General features: G+C 41.1%; 1 protein-coding gene across 3 annotated transcripts in view; it reads right to left on the bottom strand.

Moving 5' to 3' along the window:
• papolg (poly(A) polymerase gamma) overlaps positions 1–15,327 on the bottom strand; it is a 41,732-nt gene extending 26,405 nt beyond the window's left edge. Inside the window, exons 1-6 of one of the 3 annotated variants that reach the window (XM_061789784.1) lie at positions 14,935–15,327; positions 12,914–13,072; positions 12,703–12,769; positions 11,961–12,042; positions 4,517–4,626; positions 2,039–2,092 (exon numbers count right to left, since the gene is read on the bottom strand). In XM_061789784.1, coding sequence (XP_061645768.1) covers positions 2,039–2,092; positions 4,517–4,626; positions 11,961–12,042; positions 12,703–12,769; positions 12,914–13,072; positions 14,935–14,951 — 489 coding nt within the window. In that variant the 5' untranslated portion in view covers positions 14,952–15,327. The remainder of the gene's footprint in view (positions 1–2,038; positions 2,093–4,516; positions 4,627–11,960; positions 12,043–12,702; positions 12,770–12,913; positions 13,073–14,934) is intronic. The other 2 variants (XM_061789783.1, XM_061789782.1) reach the window with 2 other exon arrangements.
• Positions 15,328–22,233: the final 6,906 nt, after the last annotated feature.

The following is a 22,233-nucleotide window of genomic DNA, read 5'->3' as shown; positions in this document are numbered from 1 at the left end:
TACCACAAAATGCAAACCACTCATCAGCAAAAAGAATCAGAAGGCCAGATTGGATTTTGCAAAGACGTATAGAGATGAGCCACAAACTGACTGATGAGACCAAGAATAACCTCTACCAAAGTGATGGAAAGGCCAAAGTATGGCGAAGGAAAGGATCTGCCTATGATCCAAAACACACAAACTCATCTGTGAAGCATGGTGGAGGTAATTCCATGGCTTGGGCTTGCATGGCTGTTTCTGGAAGGGGTTCACTAGTCTTTATTGATGATGTTAACTCAGGATGGTAGCAGCAGAAGGAATTCTGAAGTCTACAAAACCATTTTGTCTGGCAATTTACGGAAAAATGCATCCAAACTAATCGGGAGAAACTTCATCATGCAACAAGACAATGACCTAAAACACACTGCCAACACAACAAAGGACTTCATCATGGGGGAAAAAGTGCAAGGTCTTAGACTGGCTAAGTCAATCACCGGGCCTAACCCAATAGTGCATGCATTTTACCTCCTGAAGGGGAGACTGAAGCGATAAACCCCCAGAAACAAACAAGAACTGAAAGAGGCTGCAGTAGAGGCCTGGAAAAGCATTTCAAATGTAGAATGCAACAGTCTGGTGAAGTCAATGGGTCACAGGCTTGATGCAGTTATAGCAAGTGAGGGTTAGGCCACTAAATATTTAATGTTATTCACTTTAAGCTAATTTAATAACTTTTGCTCACTTGAAAAGTGTGTGGCTTCAAACAAAAGGTGCTGTGTCCCGAGTTGTTTAAGATCTAGATGTAAATACCCTGAAATAAAAGCTGGAATTCTGAACTTTTTTCTCAATCATCTTTTGATCTGAAACCCAAATGTCTTTAGTATATAACAAAAACAAAGGAATTGACCTAGCCGTTCCAATACCTTTGGAGGGGGCTGTATATAAATAAAAAAAAAAAAAAAAAAAAAAAAAAGAATTTATAAAAAAAAAAAAAAAAAAAAAAAAAAAAAAAAAAAAATCACGAAATATGTCACTCTTTCTGTGTGTAGTGCAGTGATTTCCAACCTTTATGGAGCAAAGGCACACATTTTACAATTGGAAAATCTCACAGCACACCAACAAACAAATGTCACAAAAAGTAGATGCACACTAATTACTGTATGTACTTCCTGCCATCTAATAGAAGAGCATCTATTTGTTCTGTCTGTCACTATAACTCATTGGCATAAATAGAGGAACAAAGATACATTATTTATTGTAAATGAATAATTGTTTGTGCAGTTATGTAAAATTTGATAATTTCCCACATCACACCTGAAGATCGCTCATGGCACACTAATGTGCCACGGTACACTGGTTGCGAAGCACTGGTGTAATGTATCTCTATGAGTTTCACTTTTTGACACTATTTTTATTCACTGAGGTACACGTATAGCTTGATAATCAAGTGAAGCCTTGCCTCACTAGCTACAAGAGATGGCACTTTGGTGGATTCTTTTGTACCAGTCGTCTAACTGATAACTAGGACCCACTCAGTTTGTTGTTTTCTATCGTATTCATGGATCACGGAATAGAGTATGAGACGTTAGTATATCACATGAGCCAGCAGTGCACAACAGTAGAACTGCTCTGTGCATTCTGCGTATGAGCAGTTTGCTAAATATTTTACCAAATAAAAGAAACTGTGTTTTGCCCCCTCGTTTGGCTTGGCATTTAAAAATTAGACGTGTACTTAGTTTCATATATTAACCTTTCTAATTCATTATTAAAAATAAGGGAGTGTTTTAACTGACTAATATTTGACTGGTTAAGTTCTGCCTATCCTTCTATGACAATGTTAAAATGTTACTTAAACTAATCCCTATATTGTAAATAGAGGTTTTATGTGATGGTTGGGCTCTGCAACAAATAATCGCAAACAATTGATCTCAATGGGAAATTTTATTTTGAAAGGTGACCACATCGAAGTTTGACTTACTTCTCTACACAGTGTGGTTGAACTTTTATCATCACTGTACAGGATGTTCAAATACTGTTTTACTTTATTCTTGAAGTAACTTACCTCTATTCCATCGAATTTGAATTTTATAACAGGAACAAAAGCATCCTCGACAGCCTTAAAAAAAAATGACAAGAAAGCCATGATCACAAACAGATTCTAAAGCAAGGTGAATACACATCGTAAACTTGGCATGTCTATGACCCTACTATGCTTTGTGCAGCAAAGGAGGCTGCTCTCACTCTCACCAGCAAGATGTAAGAGGAAGTGAGTAGTAATGTAACGGTATGAGTGTCAAAATTGTATTTCTTTCTTCAAAGTAAACCTTTCAATATCATAAAAGTAGTTTATTAAAAAAACAAAAAACTCAAGGGATGTATTTCTTTTCCTGTGACCTGGAAATATTAACAGTAGGCCCAAGTAACACATTGTTAGCTTATTAGCACAATGACTTAATAGCTAGTCATTTCTAAGTTGCTGTTACAATAGCAATAAAATAATACCAATGTGCTATGGACATTCTAAGTCATCCAGGTCATGGAAATCACAGAAGGTTAAATCTAGGCAACTGGCAAACGTTGTGTTTTTTGAATTTGTTGTTTTCACAAAACATTCAAAAATGACTTTAGGCAATTGTGCTTTTATGGTATTGGTATGTAGTGCCATGAAAAAGTATTGGGCTCTTATTAAATTCTTATATTTTTGCGTAGTTTCCCCACTTTAATGTTTAAGATCAAACAAATGTAAACCTCAAACAAACATAACCCAAGTGAACTTAAAATGCGTTTTTTTAAATGGCGATAAGAAAAAAAAAAACACTATTCAAAGTTACCTGGCGCTGTGTGAAAAAGTAATTACCCTACCTTGTGAAATCATTAATTAACTGTGGCTAATCACAATTTTTGGTTAATTTTCACTTATCACACCCAAGCCTGATTACCTTCAGACCTGAAATCACTCAAACGGTATCTGTCCCGACAAAATCAAGTTGGACAAAAGACCTAAAAAAGCTGCAACATTGAGCTGCCTCATTGTTGGCATAGACGTATTTTATTGTTTGACTCTCCCAATTGACTTGACTAAAGCTCCGTGCAGCGTAGGCTCAGGCTCGGCGCGGGAGGGAGCATGTCTTCTACACATCGTGAAAGCCTCCTTTGCACATTATAATCGTATTGCATGTTTTGCACTGAGGCGACTGGTCATTTATTTTAAAGTTAACACACTTTCACCGCAACTGTTGGGCACAAGCACATTTTCGTGCACGCTCTTTGGTTTTCGCTGCTTCTTAGTTGGTTTTCGCCGCTTCTTCGGGGTCGGTGGACTGTAGGCATCGAAATTGGGAACAGAAATGTTTAAATTTGAACGATTCCAGGAGAAACTGAACGTTAGTCCCGGTTCCAATCAGTTCTCGATTCTCGATGCCCAACCCTATCCAGGAGACCACAAAAGAACTCAGGACAACTTCTAAAGAACTGCAGGCCTTCCGTGCCTCACTTAAAGTCAGTGTTCATGACACAACAATAAGGAAGAGACTAGGCAAAAATGGCATCCATGTCAGAGTTCCAAGGCATCTTACTTTTGCAAAAAAATAATAATAAATAAATAAATAAAAAACATCTGACTGATTCCCAAGACTTTTTAGAGAATATGGACTGACGAGATAAAAGTTGAGCTTTGTGGTAGGTGTGCGTCTCATTACATCTGGCGTAAATCTAGCACAGCATTTCAGAAAAAGAACTTCATACCAACAGTCAAACATGGTGGTGCTAGTATGGATGGATGGTCTTGGGCTGCTTTGCTCCTTCAGGACCTGGACAACTTGCTGTGACTGGTAGAACCATGAATTCTGCTCCTTAACAGAAAATCCTGAAGGAGAATTTTCAGCCATCAGTTTGTAACCATAGGTTAAGTATACTTGGGTTCTACAGCAGGCCAACAATCCAAAAGACACCTGCCTGTCAACTTCTGAATGGCTCTTAAAAAAAATAAAAATAAAAAAATAAATGAAGGTTTTGTGGTGGACTTGAATTTGACTGAAATGCAGCGGCAGGACCTTAAAAATGGCCGTTGATGTTCAAAAACCCAAAGTTTTTGCTGACTTCAAATCTGCAAAGATTAGTGGGCCAAAATATCTCCACAGAGATGTGAAAGACTCACTGCCAGTTATAGAAAACGCTTGATTTCAGTTGTTGGGCCCAAACAGTTATTAAGTTTAGGGGGCGATTACGTTTTCACACGGGGGCAGGTAACTGAATTGTTTTTTTCCCTTAAGAACTGAAATCACCATTTAAAAACAGCGTTTGAAGTTCACTTGGGTTATATTTGTCTGATATTTACATTTGTTTGATCTTCTTAAAGTGGGGAAACAATGCAAAAATGTAAGAATTTGAGAAGGGGGTCAATACTTTCTCACGGCACTGTATAACAAACAAACAAACATGGTAGTTTACCTTGAAATGACTTGTGCATTTGTGAAATTTGGGCCAACAGTACTATTTTTTAGATGAATATAACATAACGGCAAAGTACAGCAAGGCTTACCCTCAGGTCCTTGATTTCTTCATGCTGTTTCAATTTCTCAAAGAAAGACTGAAAAAAGTCACTCCTTTCTACATGACGAGGAGCCACACATAGGGCGTCAATATCAGCTCCTGCAATGAGCACCACCTTGGATCAGTGCCCTTCATTATCAGTAATTTGTAGGTTCAATTGTCAATAACAGTAAAGAACAATCAGTCAAACAATGACATGGATGACACACTGTCATTTAAATATGCAGCAATATTGGAATACTGAAGTGTGTTCACAATTATAAATCTAAGCCCTCGTGAGTAGAAAAAGTATTTGAGGTGGGAAGAGCAGTTTATGGACATCTATTCAGTTTAAAAATCAATATTTAACTCTGAATGCAAATGTTTGTGCTGTGCGACATCACACTCAGGAATTAAACATAAAATATAAATTGACAGATTCGTACCGCATCCAAATGCTAATTACCTAAAATAAGAGCAATGGAAGAGGGACTGTTTGACAGTAGATTATTGGCAATGACTGTAGGCATTGCAACCTGTATTTTACATCATGGGTTGGTATTCCTTGAATGATATACGCACTAGATCGGTATACCATTTCAGGAAGATGAATGCATCCTGTGAATATTTCTGTCAAATCTTCTCTAACTTGAAGAAAAAAATGCAATACATATGTAGAATTAAAAGCATAATGTCAAACCAAGTTATAGCATTTTAAGCATTTGGAGGCACGTTCAATTTGTTTCACCACAATGAGTATAACAACATAGCTGGACTCATCATCAAAGCACTGAGGACAGTGTAACTAACGTTATGTTCATACTGCACGCCAGGTCCCATTTTTTTGTCCATAAGTGACAAAGACATCTGATTTTTTTCACGTCAATCTAAACAGTACAATGGAGTGGATATAAATCGGATGAAACTGCCGTCTAAATGCTCAGGTCGTGCTCAGAGCCACAGTATACATCAAAAGGGGACAAACATCACAACTGTTCGACAAAACAGACTGGCGCGAAAAGCAATGGCGGCTAAAGGAGCAGAAAACCGTGGCAAAAAGAAGATGCTCTAGAACTGATAAATACAGGAGCTTAAGTATTTAATGCGTCACCATTTTTCTTCACTAAATGCATGTATATTTCCAAAGGTGCTATTGAGATGAAAATTTCACCAGATGCTGGGAACAACCCAAGTAATCCATACACACAAAGAAAGTAGAACAAATAAGATCAGACATTATGTGTAATAATGTGAAATGACACAGAGGAAAAAGTATTGAACACACCGACTGGTATTTATTTAATACTTGGTACAAAAGCCTTTGTTTGCAATGACAGGTTCAAGACACCCCCCGTATGGAGAAACTAGTCTCATGCATTGCTCTGGTGTAATTTTGACCCATTCCTCCACGCTAGCAGTCGCCAAATCTTGAAGGTTCAGTGGGCTTCTTTTGTGAACCTTGGGTTTCACTGCTTTCCATAGATTTTCAATTGGATTCAAAGTCAGTTGATTGGCTGGGCCATTCTAGCAGCTTTATTTTTTTTCTTTGAAACTAATTGAGAGTTTTCTTGGCAGTATGTTTTGGATAATTCTCCTGCTGAAACGTCCACCCGTTTTATTTTTATCATCCTCGTAGATGGCAACAGATTTTTGTCAAGAATCTCTCGGGAGATTCTCCCATTCATCCTCCCTTCAATGTGAAGTTTACCAGTACCACTTTCTGAAAAGCAGCCCCACACCATGTTCCCCACCTACGAAGTTCACTGTTGGTATGGTGTTTTTAGGGTGATGTGCAATGCCATTTCTCCTCCAGACGAGCTTTGATATGCTTTTTTGTTCCAGCAATGGGGTCTTGCGTGGTGAGCGTGTATACAGGCCATTGCGGCGGAAAGCATTACTCACTGTTTTCTTTGTGACAACAGCACCTGCTGATTCCAGGTCTTTTTGAAGCTCTCCACAGGCGGTCCTTGGACAACTCTTCTGATTATTCTTTGCACTCCTCTGTCAGAAATCTTGCGAGGAGCACCTAATCGAGGCAAATCTATGGTATGATTGGCTTTCCACTTAGGTATTATGGGCCCAACCATGCTCACTGGAACGTTCAGAAGCTTGGATATGTGCCTGTAACCAATGCAATCGTTAAGTTTCGCAACAATTACTTTGCGATTATCTTGAGACAGCTCTTTGCTCTTACCCATATCATGAGATGTGCCTTGACTCACACGTTGGCAATGAGACCTTTTTGTAGGCCATCAATTAGGACTGAACCAGCTGATATTCATTTGCACTGACAAGGGGCTGGATTGCTGTTTGATTGATGGATTTTAGGTGTCTTGGCTTTCCATGCCTTTTTGCACTTCCCTTCATATGTTCAATACGTTTTCCGTGTGTCATTTCACATTTTGACACAATTTCTAAGTTTATTTGTATGTATAGATTACTTGGGTTTTTCCCAACATTGATGACAATTTCCTGTCAATATCACCTTTGGAAATATATTTAGTGAAAAAATTTTTGACGTGTTCAATACTTATTTCAGCCACTGTATATGGGGGTGACGGGTCAGTTCACACACAAAATCCTTGAAATTGCCACATGCGTCAGGACTTCGACCAACACGAGGGACCATACTTCCGTAAACACACTGCGCCATGTGACACTGTTTTGTGCACATGCATGTCACTTCACAGACACATTCTATTCACATTAGAAGTGGCATTTATTTTTGGAACGTGAACGACTACATAAAAAAAAAACAGGATTTAACAAAAAAAAATCCAAATTGGGCATCATATCCTGTCGTGTGAATGTTGCTTAAGGCTGGACTCTATACATCAGGTACAGGATTTATTTATTTATTTATTTTTTTTGGCAAATAAAAAAAAAATTAATAAATAAAATGAAATAACATACATATTCACAGCCTTAACTATGAAACTCAAAATTTAGCTTTGGTGAATATTGTTTTCACTGAGCATCCTTGAGCTGTTTCTACAGCTTAATTGGAGTCCACCTGTGATCCGTTTTGAAAGGCAGACACCTGTCGATACATGGGTGGACATATAGTCGTCCCCCCCCCCCCCGAAAAAAAAAGTATTGGAACGGCAAGGTCAATTCCTTTGTTTTTGTTGTATACTGAAGACACTTGGGTTTCAGATCAAAAGAGGAATGAGACAAAAGTTCAGAATTCCATCGTTTATTTCAGGGTATTTACATCTAGATGTTAAACAACTCAGGACACAGCACCTTTTATTTGAAGCCATGCACTTTTCAAGTGAGCAAAAGTATTGTAACATACGATTAAATTAACTTCAAGTGAATAACTTAATATTTGGTGGCATAACTCTTGCAATAACTGCATCAAGCCAGCGACCCATTGACTTCACCAGGTTGCATTCTTCATTTGAAATCCTTTTGCAGGCCTTCATTGCAGCCACTTTCAGTTCTTGTTTGTTTCTGGGGTTTCTCCCAGCAGTCGCCTCTTCAGGATGGAAAATGTATGCTCCATTTGTTTAAGGTCCAGTGATTGACTTGGCCAGTCTGAAACCTTTCACTTTTTCCCCCTGATGAAGTCCTTTAGGCGGCACGGTGGACGAATGGTTAGAGCGTCGGCCTCACAGTTCTGAGGACCCGGGTTCAATCCCCGGCCCCGCCTGTGTGGAGTTTCCATGTTCTCCCCGTGCCTGCGTGGGTTTTCTCTGGGCACTCCGGTTTCCTCCCACATCCCAAAAACGTGCATTAATTGGAAACTCTAAATTGCCTGTAGGCATGACTGTGAGTGCGAATGGTTGTTTGTTTCTATGTGCCCTGCGATTGGCTGGCAACCAGTTCAGGGTGTACCCTGCCTCCTGCCCGATGACAGCTGGGATAGGCTCCAGCACGCCCCCGACCCTAGTGAGGAGAAGCGGCTCAGAAAATGGATGGATGAAGTCCTTTATTGTGTTGGCAGTGTGTTTTGGGTCATTGTCTTGTTGCATGATGAAGCTTCTCCAGATTACTTTGATTGCATTTTTCTGTAAACTGACAGACAAAATGGTTTTGGAGACTTCAGAATTCCTTCTGCTGCTGCCATCATGAGTTACATAATCAGTAAAGACTAGTGAGCCCGTTCCAGAAGCAGCCATGCAAGACCAAGCCATGACCTTACCTCCAACATGCTTCACAGATGAGCTTGTGTGTTTTGGATCATAGGCAGATCCTTTCCTTCGCCATACTTTGGCCTTTCCATCACTTTGGTAGAGGTTATTCTTGGTCTCATCAGTCCGTTTGTGGCTCATCTCTATACGTCTTTGCAAAATCCAATCTGGCCTTCTGATTCTTTTTGCTGATGAGTGGTTTGCATTTTGTGGTATGGCTTTACCTTCACCCCTGCTTTGTAGAGGTTGGAAAACCATTTTGTCTGACAATTAAAAAAAATGCATCCTAACTAATCGGGAGAAGCTTCATCATGCAACAAGACAATGACCAAAAACACACTTCCAACACAACAAAGGACTTCAACAGGGGGAAAATGTGGAAGGTCTTAGACTGGCCGAGTCAATTACTGGACCTTAACCCAATAAAGTATGCATTTTACCTCCTGAAGAGGAGACTGAAGGGAGAAACCCCCAGAAACAAACAAGAAATTAAAGAGACTGCAGTAAAGGGCTTGAAAAACATTTCAAATGAAGAATGCAACAATTTGGTCAATTCAATGGGTCGCAGGCTTGATGCAGTTATTAAGTAAGGGTTATGCCACTAAATATAAAATTTTATTCACTAAGTTAATTTAATGTCTGTTCCAATACGTTTGCCAACTTGAAAGGTGGGTGGCTTCAAACAAAAGGTGCTGTCCTGAGTTGTTTAACACATCTAGATGTAAATACCATGAAATAAAAGCTGTAATTCTGACCTTTTGTCTCATATTAATCTTTTGATCGGAAACCCAAGTGTCTTCAGTATACAACAAAAACAAAGGAATTGGCCTTGCCATTCCAATCCTTTTAGAGGGGACTTTAATTGTTGGTACGCCTCTGTTAATGAAAGAAAAACACAATGGTAACAGAAATAAATTACAACTGACAAAAAAATGAAAACTAACCAATGAAAATCAGACATTGCTTTTAAATTGGGACTAAACAATCATTTTTAAAATAAAGAAACAAGCCTGGACAAAAATGATGGTACTCTTAATTTAATAGTTTGTTGCACAACCTTTGGAGGCAACCACTGCAATCAAACAATTTCTGTAATTGTCAGTGAGACTCCTTGTGAGCAAGAACTTGAGAGGTCCTGCAAAGAGGAATGGGCGAAACTGCTCTTAGATAGGTGCGCCAAGTTTATGGCCTCATATACAAAAACACTTGAGGCTATAATTGCTACAAAGGTGGATCAAGTCGTGAGCAAAGGCTGTGAATACCCATTTCCATGTTACTTTAGTTACAGTAGTTGTCATGTCATTAAGGGGTGTTGTGTGTCGAATGTTTAGGAAAAAAATGCATTTATTCCATTTTAGAGTGTTTGAAGGTGTCAAACGAGCATCGACTGTGTGCTTACACTGCAGCTGCATTGGCACAGACAAGGAAATTCATTCAATACGATCAGCTTAAAGTCAATTTTTACAAATCCAATAAATGGATGTTTAAAAAGAGGACAAACATCTACAACACGTTAGTTTTGAAATTGGACATGGTGCCTGACATCTGTATGAAATGAGCATATTTTAAAGCCAAAATCTGTTTTTCTTATTCGCATAAGCGCAATACATCTGTATTTTGTTAGTCCAAGGCAATTCAAAAATAATCTTAAACCGTGCCTCTCGTTATCCTAAGGTCTGCCTAAAAATAGTACATTGTGAAAAAAAACTGAAGACTATCCACAGTCAGTCGTGTATATTCAATCGAACTTTATTAGGTATGCCCAAATAACAATTTAGTGTCAAAACACTAACCGATTAATGCATTTTAAATAATGGTTTCAGGGCTCTAGAGTGTGACCAGTGTGCGCCCTATCAACGGTGTGTCTACAAAAAAAATAAGATCATACGAGTACGCCCAGCCATTTGAGGAAGAGAAAAAAAAAATCTCCACAACTTTGAAAGCAGACACACAATAAAACCAATCAGAATTTGAAATGCGGACGCGTTAGCTGCTACCGTATTCAAAGCATTGTTTTCTGACGGCTGTGGCTGTACAATTACAGAAAGTTGAGCAGGATAAATTGAATTAGTTCCAAAGCCTAATGTCACCGCGCAATGTAGGAAAATTTTGGATTCAAGCTAAATGACTGTGGCCACCCCACTTACACCAACGAGCTGGTATGTTGAATTTGTATGACGTCCCAACAAAAACAACAACATAAACCTGACAGGGACAAAATCCATTTAAAACACAACCATCCCACCCAATTTCTTCAGCTGTGGGGGAAAAGAAAACAGTGGGACCTCTCTCATTTCCCGTCAGCCTGCAATTTAGGAAGCCTTTGCCAAACAATGCAAATATAAACGTGATGGTGTATATGGCACATGTATGCTCAAATCATATACTGTATAGAGTTAATTGCTTGAAGAGAGCCATTCAACAGGTTGAGAAAGCAGCATTTCAAGGAATGCTGCAGACTTTTGATAGGCAGTGCGAATGACGCAAAACAGGTTGCTTTGATCTGCTTGTTGTGCAGTTATTAATGTTACTTTTTCTTAACCAACTGGAAACTTGATTGGAAATATATTGCCTGCTAAGGCCTTAATGACTAATCCATTGTGGCCAATGTTCAATATTTGTTTAAGCGCAATTTTCGGGAACAGAGCCTGAGTCTGTTTTATTTATATTTTGTATTTATCCAAGATTTTATTAACTGTTCTACATTTCAATGACAATGTTCAATATTCTTTAGAATTATTATTAATAATAATGCATTATACTTGTATAATGAACTTTAAATGCGTATATATTACTCCTGAAGCGAGAGTGGAGGGTGGGGGTGAGAATAAACTTTGCCGGTAATCAAATTTGTGGGTGCATGTAAACACTGTCTTATGACAACAAGCAAATTAAGTAGTGATGGTCAATATAACTGATGACGAGCATTATTACTCAAGAGTATTTGCACCAATTTAGTGTTAGCTGTGTTAAGCAGAACTACTTAAATGTAATAAGAATTACTCAATTTTCTTCTTTATTACTTTTAAATTGTAGTGTGTGACCGGTGTGGTTTACTATACTAATAACAAAACTTTGACATCCTCATTTATATAAGGTAAATCGTTTCTAACATTGGACAGTAAAAATGTCAATGACATACTTTTTTTTTAAAGTATGTTTTTCGTCATTGTTTAAAACAAGCAATCAGAAGAACATTCCTCTGTTCATAATAAGCCAATGATGACTGCTTTCATGCTTATTCCACAGAGCAGACCCCACCCCCTCCCAAAAAACAAGAGTGAAAACTGAGCATGTTCTGTGTTCGATTTGACATACCTTTTGTGTGCACTCCAAGACGATATGAACCAAATGTAAATATCTTGCCCCCAACGCAGCTTATAGCTGAGGGCGGAAGGTTCTGTTGAGAAGATAACAGGATTTAATTTCCCTCCAATACGCTAAAGGTTTCCTAGAACATCTTAGGCCCGTTGTACACTCACCAACGCTACTAAACTAGAACTGGACAATCAGCAACAAATTACAGTCGGTGACTGACCCTCACACACCTACAGATGATCCCGAACTCGATAGATTAAAGAGATGCAACCCCTGGCATTATTATCAGGAACGCGTTTTGAAGTACCACCTATATTATTTGATTAAACCGGAAACATGGTGCAATTGTCAAGGAAAAAAGCTGATTTCCCTGGCTATAGCTATATATTGCTGTCAGCGGAGAATACATAGAGAAGCTACAGCAAACAAAGATGGCTGATCATGTCACAATTCCACCATCAATTATTCCTATTTTTCTTCCATTTAGTTTGGCATTTTTGCTGTGAAAGATCATGTAATAGTATTTATATCTGTGCTGTTGCATTGTGTCACTGACCCCAACAAACTACACAATGTCATTTACTTGTGATTAGACATTGTGGTATGACAGCAAACTAGTTGCAGATGGTCAGAAACTTAAAAACAAGGTGCAGAACCGCACCCATTGCTCAAATACATAGGTTGCACTGTTACGCCTGGTTCTATCATTCTGTATACGGTGAGATTTAGTCATCCAACTTACCTTTAATTCACTGATCTCTGCGATCCATTCTTTGACAAAGTTATTCAATTTGCCCAGAACAGCAAGTCTGAAAAGAGTAACAAGGTGTTTCATTATATTGAATTTTTTAGATCCAATTTTTCCATACATTTAAGGAAATGGAGCAACAACACAAAAACACGAGCAAAATGAAATCATTCAAGAGAGATACAGACAGAATGTGCACACTTACCTGTGATTTAATTCCTCTTCATCTTCAAACACTCCAAAAGGCTTCATGGCATCGCAGAGCTTCTTCGTGTACTGGTGGTCTATGTCTCTTGGGGGTGCAAGGCTAATGGCAGATGTGATGCCATAGTGTTTCTGAGGCTGCTGCCCTCCAGGTATGTTGCTGCAAAGGAACAGTACAAAGAAAGAACAGAGCCAAAGAATAAAATTAGAATGTCTTTGTCATTCAGGGTTCACGCTGCCCGTCCGCCACCTCATCCTGTTTTGCTAACTGAAACAGGATGTGGCGAAGCGAATACGGCCCACGTTCGTTACACTGGCGAATCAAAACTCAAAAGCACTTCCTGATAAAAGTTAAAGTGAACGTGCTCGTTCTGCCATTTATAAACTGTGTTAATGATTTAGTTTTTCCTTCGCTTCGTAAAATGCTTCCATCCACCCGCTACTGTAAGGCTCATGGACTTTCCCAGCTGCAAGGAGCGGCGCATCGGGGACGACCCAATGCCGCTTGGCATCAAATTAAAACATGCATATTTATTACTGCAATGTACAATTGCACTGTCCTAGTAGTCAGTGTGACCTGCAATTCACATTAATTCTCACAGGTAACTAGCTGCCTTATTCATCATTGCACGAGCCGGTAATCCCACTTTGTTTGTCATGCCGGCGGCGGCACAGGCTTGAAACAGGGCCGTACGTAGTTGGTTGTACTATAATATAACTTATTTCTTCTGTGCAGTGAATAATACTGAAGATAAACTTCCTCCCGAAAAATCGCATGGTAAATCAAAATCGCAACATTTGTTTCATCGAAACAAAAGAAAAACCTCAGAATTCAGATTTTTTTTCCTCATATCGTTCAGCCCTACTCCTGATTGATGACTAGGTAGTTTTAATTGGGCCCACATCGTTAAGGCTCATCGGCTTACACCCCCCACCCCAGTGACGATGACTGGCTAAGTGTGGCTAAAGGTTTATACACATAAAAACACGTTAGGTTGTGGCTAACTACACACAAGTGTGGCTAGGAGATTTTTATACTGTTTAGCCACACTGGCTAAGAGATTTCATAACCGAGTGCCAACCCCATCATTGTAAGAATCTCTATATTTTCCACGTGTGTACTTGGAAAATTATTTGATTTACAACTTTCCCCGACATCATAACTTTCCATTTACATGACACTTTAAAAACACGTTAGGTTGTGGCTAACTACACACAAGTGTGGCTAGGAGATTTTTATACTGTGTAGCCACACTGGCTAAGAGATTTCATAACCGAGTGCCAACCCCATCATTGTAAGAATCTCTATATTTTCCACGTGTGTACTTGGAAAATTATTTGATTTACAACTTTCCCCGACATCATAACTTTCCACTTACATGACACTTTTGTAAGAACCTACGAGGCGAACCAATACATTTACACCTCATTCCCATGAAACAAGCAAAGAGTATGTTATTAATTAAATTCCCAGATTACTTTAAAACCGTTTTGGGTTAGCTTAGTGTCATTTACAATTCTGACGTGTTGCGGCACATTTTACGGTGGCGGGTCTATCAATGCAAATTAAATACGTACTATTCTTCACAATACATGGTAATGTTACGCATTTCGTGCCTGTTGAACACTTCAACTTCACAACCGACCATTCGCTCTTAGGGAGCGAGCGATAGCAGAAAGCTCGCTAACAGGTTGGAAACGCGAGCAGGCTAATTTAGCATGAGCGTAAACGTTAGCTTCCTGCTACGGTGGAAATGCCCTGTTAACCACATTTTAGACAGACTAAGAGTTTTGACATTTTGTCAGGGCAATTTTTCAAGTGAAGCCGCTACAGCGCGTGGCCTCGTTTATACAAGGGTTAGACAAACCACAATGTAACGGCCTAGCCAACAATCGATGCCTACAGGCCTTGTTGTTATGACAGTTAGCTATGCTAACACTAGCATTTAGCCTATTCTTTAGGACTGTTAAACGCGAATAAAATGCCCTTTGCTGGGAGACAGACTTCTTAATATAACTTACCTTGACATTTCTTTCATTACAATCAAAATATGCGCGCTCTATTCCTGCTGCGAAGCTGTGGGGAAACTAAGAAGGTCAGCAAGTAGGAATAATAACAGCCCCGACCTGATTACAACAATGGTCACTTTCCAGAGAGCAGTTCAAAACCTTCCCATTGAACCGGAATCACTTCTTATAACTTTCCATTTCCGCTTGAAATCTTTAAAGATTACCCAAGTTTACAAAATTAATCTTCCAAAAGTAATCGTAATTCCTCAAGGCTATGAGCTAAACACGCGCTCAGGCGCTGTTCGGAGCCTTTTATTGAAAAGTACAACTCTGCAGGCGTTTGTGAGGATTACGTCGGCGTCCAATGCAGCGCGCTGCAACGTCTGGAGGCAATAGAGGGCCACTTGATCACGTGACCCTGAGGCCCGCCGCTCAGTGTTTACTGGAACACGGTCTGCTACACAAAACACACACAAACGGATACAAATACAATGTAATCGTTATAACAGTGTTCAGTGTTGCAACACTTTTAACATCTGTGTTTGATTTGGATGAAAAACAATAGACTTGCTAATATATCCATTGCCCAGCCATACAGTTTTGCACTGCACCTCTTACCCTGTTAAAAGTCTTGGGGAGTTGGAGCCAGTGTTGGGGAGTTGTAACGAGATTATGTAATCTAATTACAAAAAGTATGAAATTGTAATATATAATATATATATATATATATATATATATATATATATATATATATATATATATATATACACACACACACACACACACACACTGGGCAAAACAAGTATTTAGTCACCCACCAATTGTTCTTCCACTTAAAAAGATGAGAGAGGCCTGAAATTTTCATCATAGGTATACCTCACCGATGAGACAAAACGAGAAAGAAAAAAACAATCAGGAAATCACAGTGTCTGATTTTTAAAGAATTTATTAGCAAATTATGGTGGAAAATAAGTATTTGGTCACCTACAAACAAGCAGGATTTCTGGCTCTCACAGACCTGTAACTTCTTTTTTAAGAGGCTCCTCTGTCCTCCACTCGTTACCTGTATTAATGGAACCCGTTTGAACTCGTTATCAGTATAAAGGACACCTGTCCACAACCTCAAACAGTCACACTCCAAAGTCCACTATGGGCAAGCATGGGCATTCCACCAACACACCTTCCCATGAGGAAGCAGAGTCTGGGTTTGCTGAGGCGGGCTCTCCTATCTCTGGGGTTGAGGTCACCGAGGTGGTTCAAAAACTCCTCGGTGGCAAGGCCCCAGGGGGTGTCCGGTCTCTCCCTTAGAGATAGGGTGAGCAGCTCGGATATCCGGCTGACCTGGGAATGCCTCGGGATCCCCCCGGAAGAGCTGGATAAAGTGGCTTGGGTGAGGGAAGTCTGGGCATCCCTGCTAAATGGATGGATGGATGGAAGGTCCATAACAGAAGCCCACAGAACCTTAAATATTTGAAGACTGCTTGTGTGGAAGAATGGGCCAAAATCAAATCAGAGCAATGCATGTGACTAGTTTCTCCATACAGGAGGAGTCTTGAACCTGTCATTGCAAACAAAGGATTTTGTACAAAGTATTAAATAAATAAGAGTTGGCGTGTTCAATACTTTTTCCCTGTGTCATTTCACATTATTGCACACAACTTAATGGAGGCATATGCCCACCCGCCACTTTTTACCCTATGTGCCCCTCTGTGTGTGATGTGCCCCCTTGCTCGGCCACAATCCTTTTTTCAGGAATGCAAAATTTCGATCAGCCCATTCTTGCTTAATGTTTTACCTATGTTAGATTTATCAACAGAGATTTGGCATTAACCAGTGATTTCTGTAAGACTTCGATTGAGTCTAGCGCTTTTTTTTTACCTTATGTCACGAAGTCAGATGTGAGTTGGATTGGACCCATGAACAGACTGAGGCCAAGGGAATATATTTAGAGTGGTTTATTGCAGGTTGACACAGGGTAAGCATATCCAAGGCGCAATGGTGGACCGTCGGGACAAGGAGTGAGTAGGAAGCGGGAACGTGAGCAGGTGGTGTGGCTTGGCAGCATGGCTGGAGCACACAGCGAGGCGGGGAAGGCACGGGAGGAAGACTGGAAACGGAAGAGAACACAATCGGGTGAGTACAGATGCGGGTCGTCGGATAGTTACTTTCATACCAGAAAAAACCTGGAAGTACGAGCGTCGGCCAGTAAGTCACAGACAAGTGTCAATACTCAGGCGAAGGCTTGCTGAAATTGACAGGCTTAAATGCAGGCAGTAATCAGTGCTGCTCGAAGACAGGAGTACGGCACAGGTGATGCTGATTGCTGGGGAGAAAGTGGGGGAGACGCGCCACCTAAGCTCCAAAAGAGGAACTGCAGGGCATAGGTCATGACAGTACCCCCCTCTCAACAGAGGCCTCCAGGCGTCAAACCAGGCTTCCCAGGGTGCGCGGCATAGAAGTTCCTAATAAGGGAGTCGTCCAAAATAAGCTTGCATGAAATCCAGGATCGTTTTTCAGGACCATATCCCTCCCAGTCCACCAAGAATTGAAATTCCCTGCCCCGGGGCCGTACATCTAGGATGCGCAACACCGTAAAGGCAGGATGGTCATCGATGTCCCGCGGCCGGAGGGCTAAGGGTATGGGTGGAGAAAGCATGTGGAATGTTGGATGGATCTTGAAGGATTGGGGGAGTTTCAATTGAACCAAGGAGACATTAAAGAGTTTGGTGATAGGGAATGGACCAATGTAGCGAATAGCGAGCTTACGGGATTCTGTTTAGAGTAGGAAGTCACGGGAGGAGAGCGAAACCATCTGACCCACCTTGTATTCCGGAGTAGGGGATCGATGAAGATCCGCCAGCTGCTTATTTTTCTCCGTCGACCAAGTTAAAGCAGCCCTGACGTCCTTCCACACAGACTGGACCCGTCGTAGATGCTGCCTCACCACGGGAACCGCCACAGTATGCTCTTGATCTTTAAACAACGGAGGTTGGAAACCATAAAATGCCATAAAGGGAGTCCTCCCTGTGGCAGAGCTGGTGAGGGAGTTGTGGGCATATTCCACCCATGGGAAGAGGGTGCACCAGGAGGCAGGGTGGCGAGCAGCAATGCAACAAAGAGCGGATTCCAGGTTTTGATTTGCCCGCTCCGTCTGGCCGTTGGTTTGGGGGTGGTAGCCGGAAGACAAACTGGCTGATGCGCCCACCGCCTTGCATAGCACCTTCCAAACCTGGGATGAGAACTGAGGACCCCTGACCAATACAATGTCAATAGGGATACCATGAAGTCTGAACACGTGGATGACAAGAAGGTTAGCAGTCTCAAAAGCAGAGCGCAATTTGGGAAGAGGTACATAGTGAACACACTTGGAGAACCGGTCAATAATGGTGAGAATGATGGTGTTACCTTCAGATGGAGGTAGGCCGGTGACAAGTCCAGGGAGATGTGGGACAGAGGACGGCTCGGAATGGGTAAAGGGGCGCAGCAGATCACCTGGGGGTTGATGTGAAGCCTTACCTCAGGCACAGATGGAGCAGGCTAGGACAAACTCATGGGTGTCTTTGGCTAGGCTGGCCCACCAGAAGTGTTGCTGGATGAAATGGATGGTGCGGGTGATGCCAGGATGACAAGTGAGCTTGGAGTTGTGGGCCCACTGAAAGACGTCAGAGCGTGCGGAATCGGGTACGAACAGTCGGTTAGGTGGTACAGTTTTGGGATCCAGGTGAGTCTTCTGAGCCTTTTTAACCACCTGTTCGATCTTCCAAGTGGCTGCTCCCACGAAGCACGAGGAAGGGAGGATGGATTCTGGTTCTGCTGGACTGGAGGGGGGTGCAAACATACAGGTGAGGCCATCAGGCTTGCCATTGCGCGAACCAGGGCGGAAGGAGAGGCAGAAATTTAACCGACTGAGAAATAAAGTCCAGCGAGCTTGCCGGGGATTAAAAGAGAAGAGAGCCGGAAGAGTCCTGAACCAAGGGAGTCACGGACATAATTTTCCATCGCCTCTTTTTCGGGACGGGAAAGATTAAAGAGGTGGCTGCAGTGAAGAGTGGCTCCCGGGCTCGGGAAGACTACTCACGGGAGGGTCGCTGAGGCAGCTCTGGGAGGACAGGAGAGAAACTTGCTGCATGAGAGTGTTCAGGGAGTCGATGATCTCGCGGGAGGCTTTATCTTGTCAGCCGATATGGGCGCCCTGGTGGGCGAGCGCTTCCCCCAACGCTTCTGCAGTCGCTGGGTTTGTTATGGCCTGAGTATTCTATCACGATGCAAAGTCAGATGTGAGTTGGATTGGACCCAAGAGCAGACTCAGGCGGAGGGAGTAGATTTAGAGTGGTTTATTGTGGGTTGACACAGGGTAAGGATAGCGGGAATGTGAGCAGGTGGTGTGGCTTGCTAGCATGGCTGGAGCAGACAGCGAGGCAGTGAAGGCATGGAAGGAACACTGGAGACGGGTAAGTACAGATTCGGGTCGTCAGATAGTTACTTGCGTACCACAAAAAATCTGGAAGTACGAGTGTCGGCCAGTAAGTCACAGACAAGTGTCAATACTCAGGTGAAGGATTGCTGGCCTTGACAGGCTTAAATGCAGGCAGTAATCAGTGCTGCTTGAAGACAGGTGCGCTGCACAGGTGATGCTGATTGCTGGGGAGAAAGAGGGGGAGAGGGAGAGACAAGTTGCAAGGCGCCACCCAAGCTCCATAAGAGGAACTGCAGGGCATGAATCATGACACCTTTCTGAGCATTCTGTGCTGTGCTCTTGCAATCATCTTTACAGCACACACCTTGAAAGAGAAGCAACAGTACTAAACATTCTCCATACTGATAAACGTCAAGACTTCTAGAGATATTTTTGTAATGTTTTCCAGCTTTATAAAAGTTCATATATAAAATACTGACCTCAACCCAACTGAGATGCTGTGGCATGACCTCAAGAGAGCTATTCATATCAGACATCCCAGGAATCTTACTGAACTGCAACAGCTTTGTAAAGAGGAATGGTCAGAAATTCATCTTGATTGTAGTACACGTCTGATCTCCAACTACAGGAAATGTTTGGTTGAATTCATTATTGCCAAAGGAGGGGCAACCATATTTTAAATCCAATTATTCATTTACTTTTTCCGCCATGTACTACGTCATTTAAAAAAATAATAATAATAAAAAAAAATAAAACATGAAATGAATTGTTTCTGCTATGTTAGTTTAAGCCACTGGTGTCAAACTCAAGGCCCGGGTCCACATCCGGCCTGCCACATCAATTTATGTGGCGCGCGAAAGCAAATCAAGTGCGTCGACTTCATGTTTCTTGTTACAATAACAACATTGCAAATCGTATTCCCTTTTATATAACGTTGATTGCAAACATTTTTGTTACCAATCTCCATTTCAAAATAAACTGAATTAACAACTTTTTATTGGCTTCTGGTTTCAAATATAGTTATTCATCGATTTTTTTGTGTATATGTAATAACATGAGGCAATGGTACATTGACTGTAAATGTGTTCGCGCTCATGAAGGCAGTTTTTTCCTAAAAAAAGTTTGTTCTTGTGATTTACATGAAGATTAGACCACATTTGATGACCAATTTATGCAGAAAAAAAAAGAAAATCCAAAGGGTTCACATACTTTTTTCCTCCCATTATAGAGATTGGGTGAGAAGCTCAGTTACAGTATCTGGGAAGGGCTCAGAGTCGAGCTGCTGCTCCTCCGCATTGAGAGGAGCTGGATGAGGTAACTCAAACATCTGTTTAGGATGCCTCCTGGGCGCCTCACTGGTCAGGTGTCCTGGGCACGATCCACTGGCCCCAGGCAAGGCCCAGGACACGCTGGAGCAGCTATATCACTCGGCTGGTGTTGGAACCTCTTGGGATTTCCCCGGAAGAGCTGGACCAAGTGGCTGAGGAGAGGGAAGTCTGAACTTCCCTGCTAAGATTACTGCCCCCTCGACCTGACATTGTATGAATGGAAGAAAATGGATGGATGGATGGATAGATAGAAAAGGTCTAGTGTTGGATGACAAAATTGAAGGCAGTGGAGAAGGAGCTAGAGAGAGATACACCTGTGAGATGGAAAGTGGAAAACATATCAAATGATCCATGGAGGAAAAGGAATTAAATGATTAAACATATAGTCCATTCATCCCATTAACGTAATCCACATTAAATCCCAAAGAAGCGAAGCCTTCTGGTAATCAATGAAAGCAGATCTATGTTGCCATCCGACCACAGGCTGTCAGGTAAATAAATCCCACTCCAGAGTAGATTGACCTTTCTTGTTTGTTACTGTTTCCGACACCCACACACACAGGGCTGTGCAGAGAACTTTGGAGGAGCAGTCTGTATATATGCTGAAATGATGTGTGTGACTGGTGTCTTCTTGCTTGGCTTGCTACTGGCTTATGAGATGGCACAAGAGTTGATGTTTGCAGAGGTCCAGACAATACATGGAGGTTGTGGGGTGTACCTAAATAGTGGTCACTATATACATAGCAAGAAATAGGTATAGCGTGAAATACTAACTTGTGCCCTTGACATAGCTTGTTAAGCAAATGTTTTCAATTTCCTTCCAAAACAAAACCAACTTTCTTTCTATTACGTTGTACAATGACTGTAACTTCTGTTAAATTTGTGTTAAATCAATCAATCAATCAACGAACGCACCTTTGCTAAAATGGTAAGGTTTAGGTAGCGGTCAGGCTAAAGACAATGGCTAGAATAGTGTGATTTAATTTCATTTTAGTCTAGGGATAAGTAACAACGATATTCTGATAAGCCCTGCAGGCAATTGACGAGAATGAGAGAACGTTATAGACATCGGGAATGGCAGTTTATAGCAAATGTGCACGCCTTTTGCTTATCCACACATCTATGTTGTTCATATGTTATTAGAATCAGAATTTGAATCCGAATCAGAATCATCTTTATTTGCCAAGTATGTCAAAAACACACAAGGAATTTGTCTCCGGTAGTTGGAGCCGCTCTAGTACGACAACAGACGGTCAATTGACAGAAAATACTTTTGAGACATAAAGACATTTAAAAAAAAAAAAAAAAAAAACACACACACACACAGTCAGTGAGCAATAAAAGGTTACCAGTAATGTGATAATACCGGTAAATTTTGTATTTTTTTTTGACAATTGTGCAAAAAGATGCAGTCCTTTAGCAATAAGAGCAGTTTAAAATGACTAATAGAACAATAGTCCTGTGCAATGACCTGTGCAAAGGGTGCACAGAATTCAAGAAATTGATGCAGTTTAAAGTGACGAGTAGTGCGATAATCTGGGACAATGTCAATTGTGCAAATGGCGC

The sequence above is a fragment of the Phyllopteryx taeniolatus genome, chromosome 11 (assembly GCF_024500385.1).
Source record: "Phyllopteryx taeniolatus isolate TA_2022b chromosome 11, UOR_Ptae_1.2, whole genome shotgun sequence".
Lineage (NCBI taxonomy): Eukaryota > Metazoa > Chordata > Actinopteri > Syngnathiformes > Syngnathidae > Phyllopteryx > Phyllopteryx taeniolatus.
The sequence above is the reverse complement of the archived record's forward strand: the minus strand, read 5'-3'. Positions and strand labels throughout refer to the sequence as shown.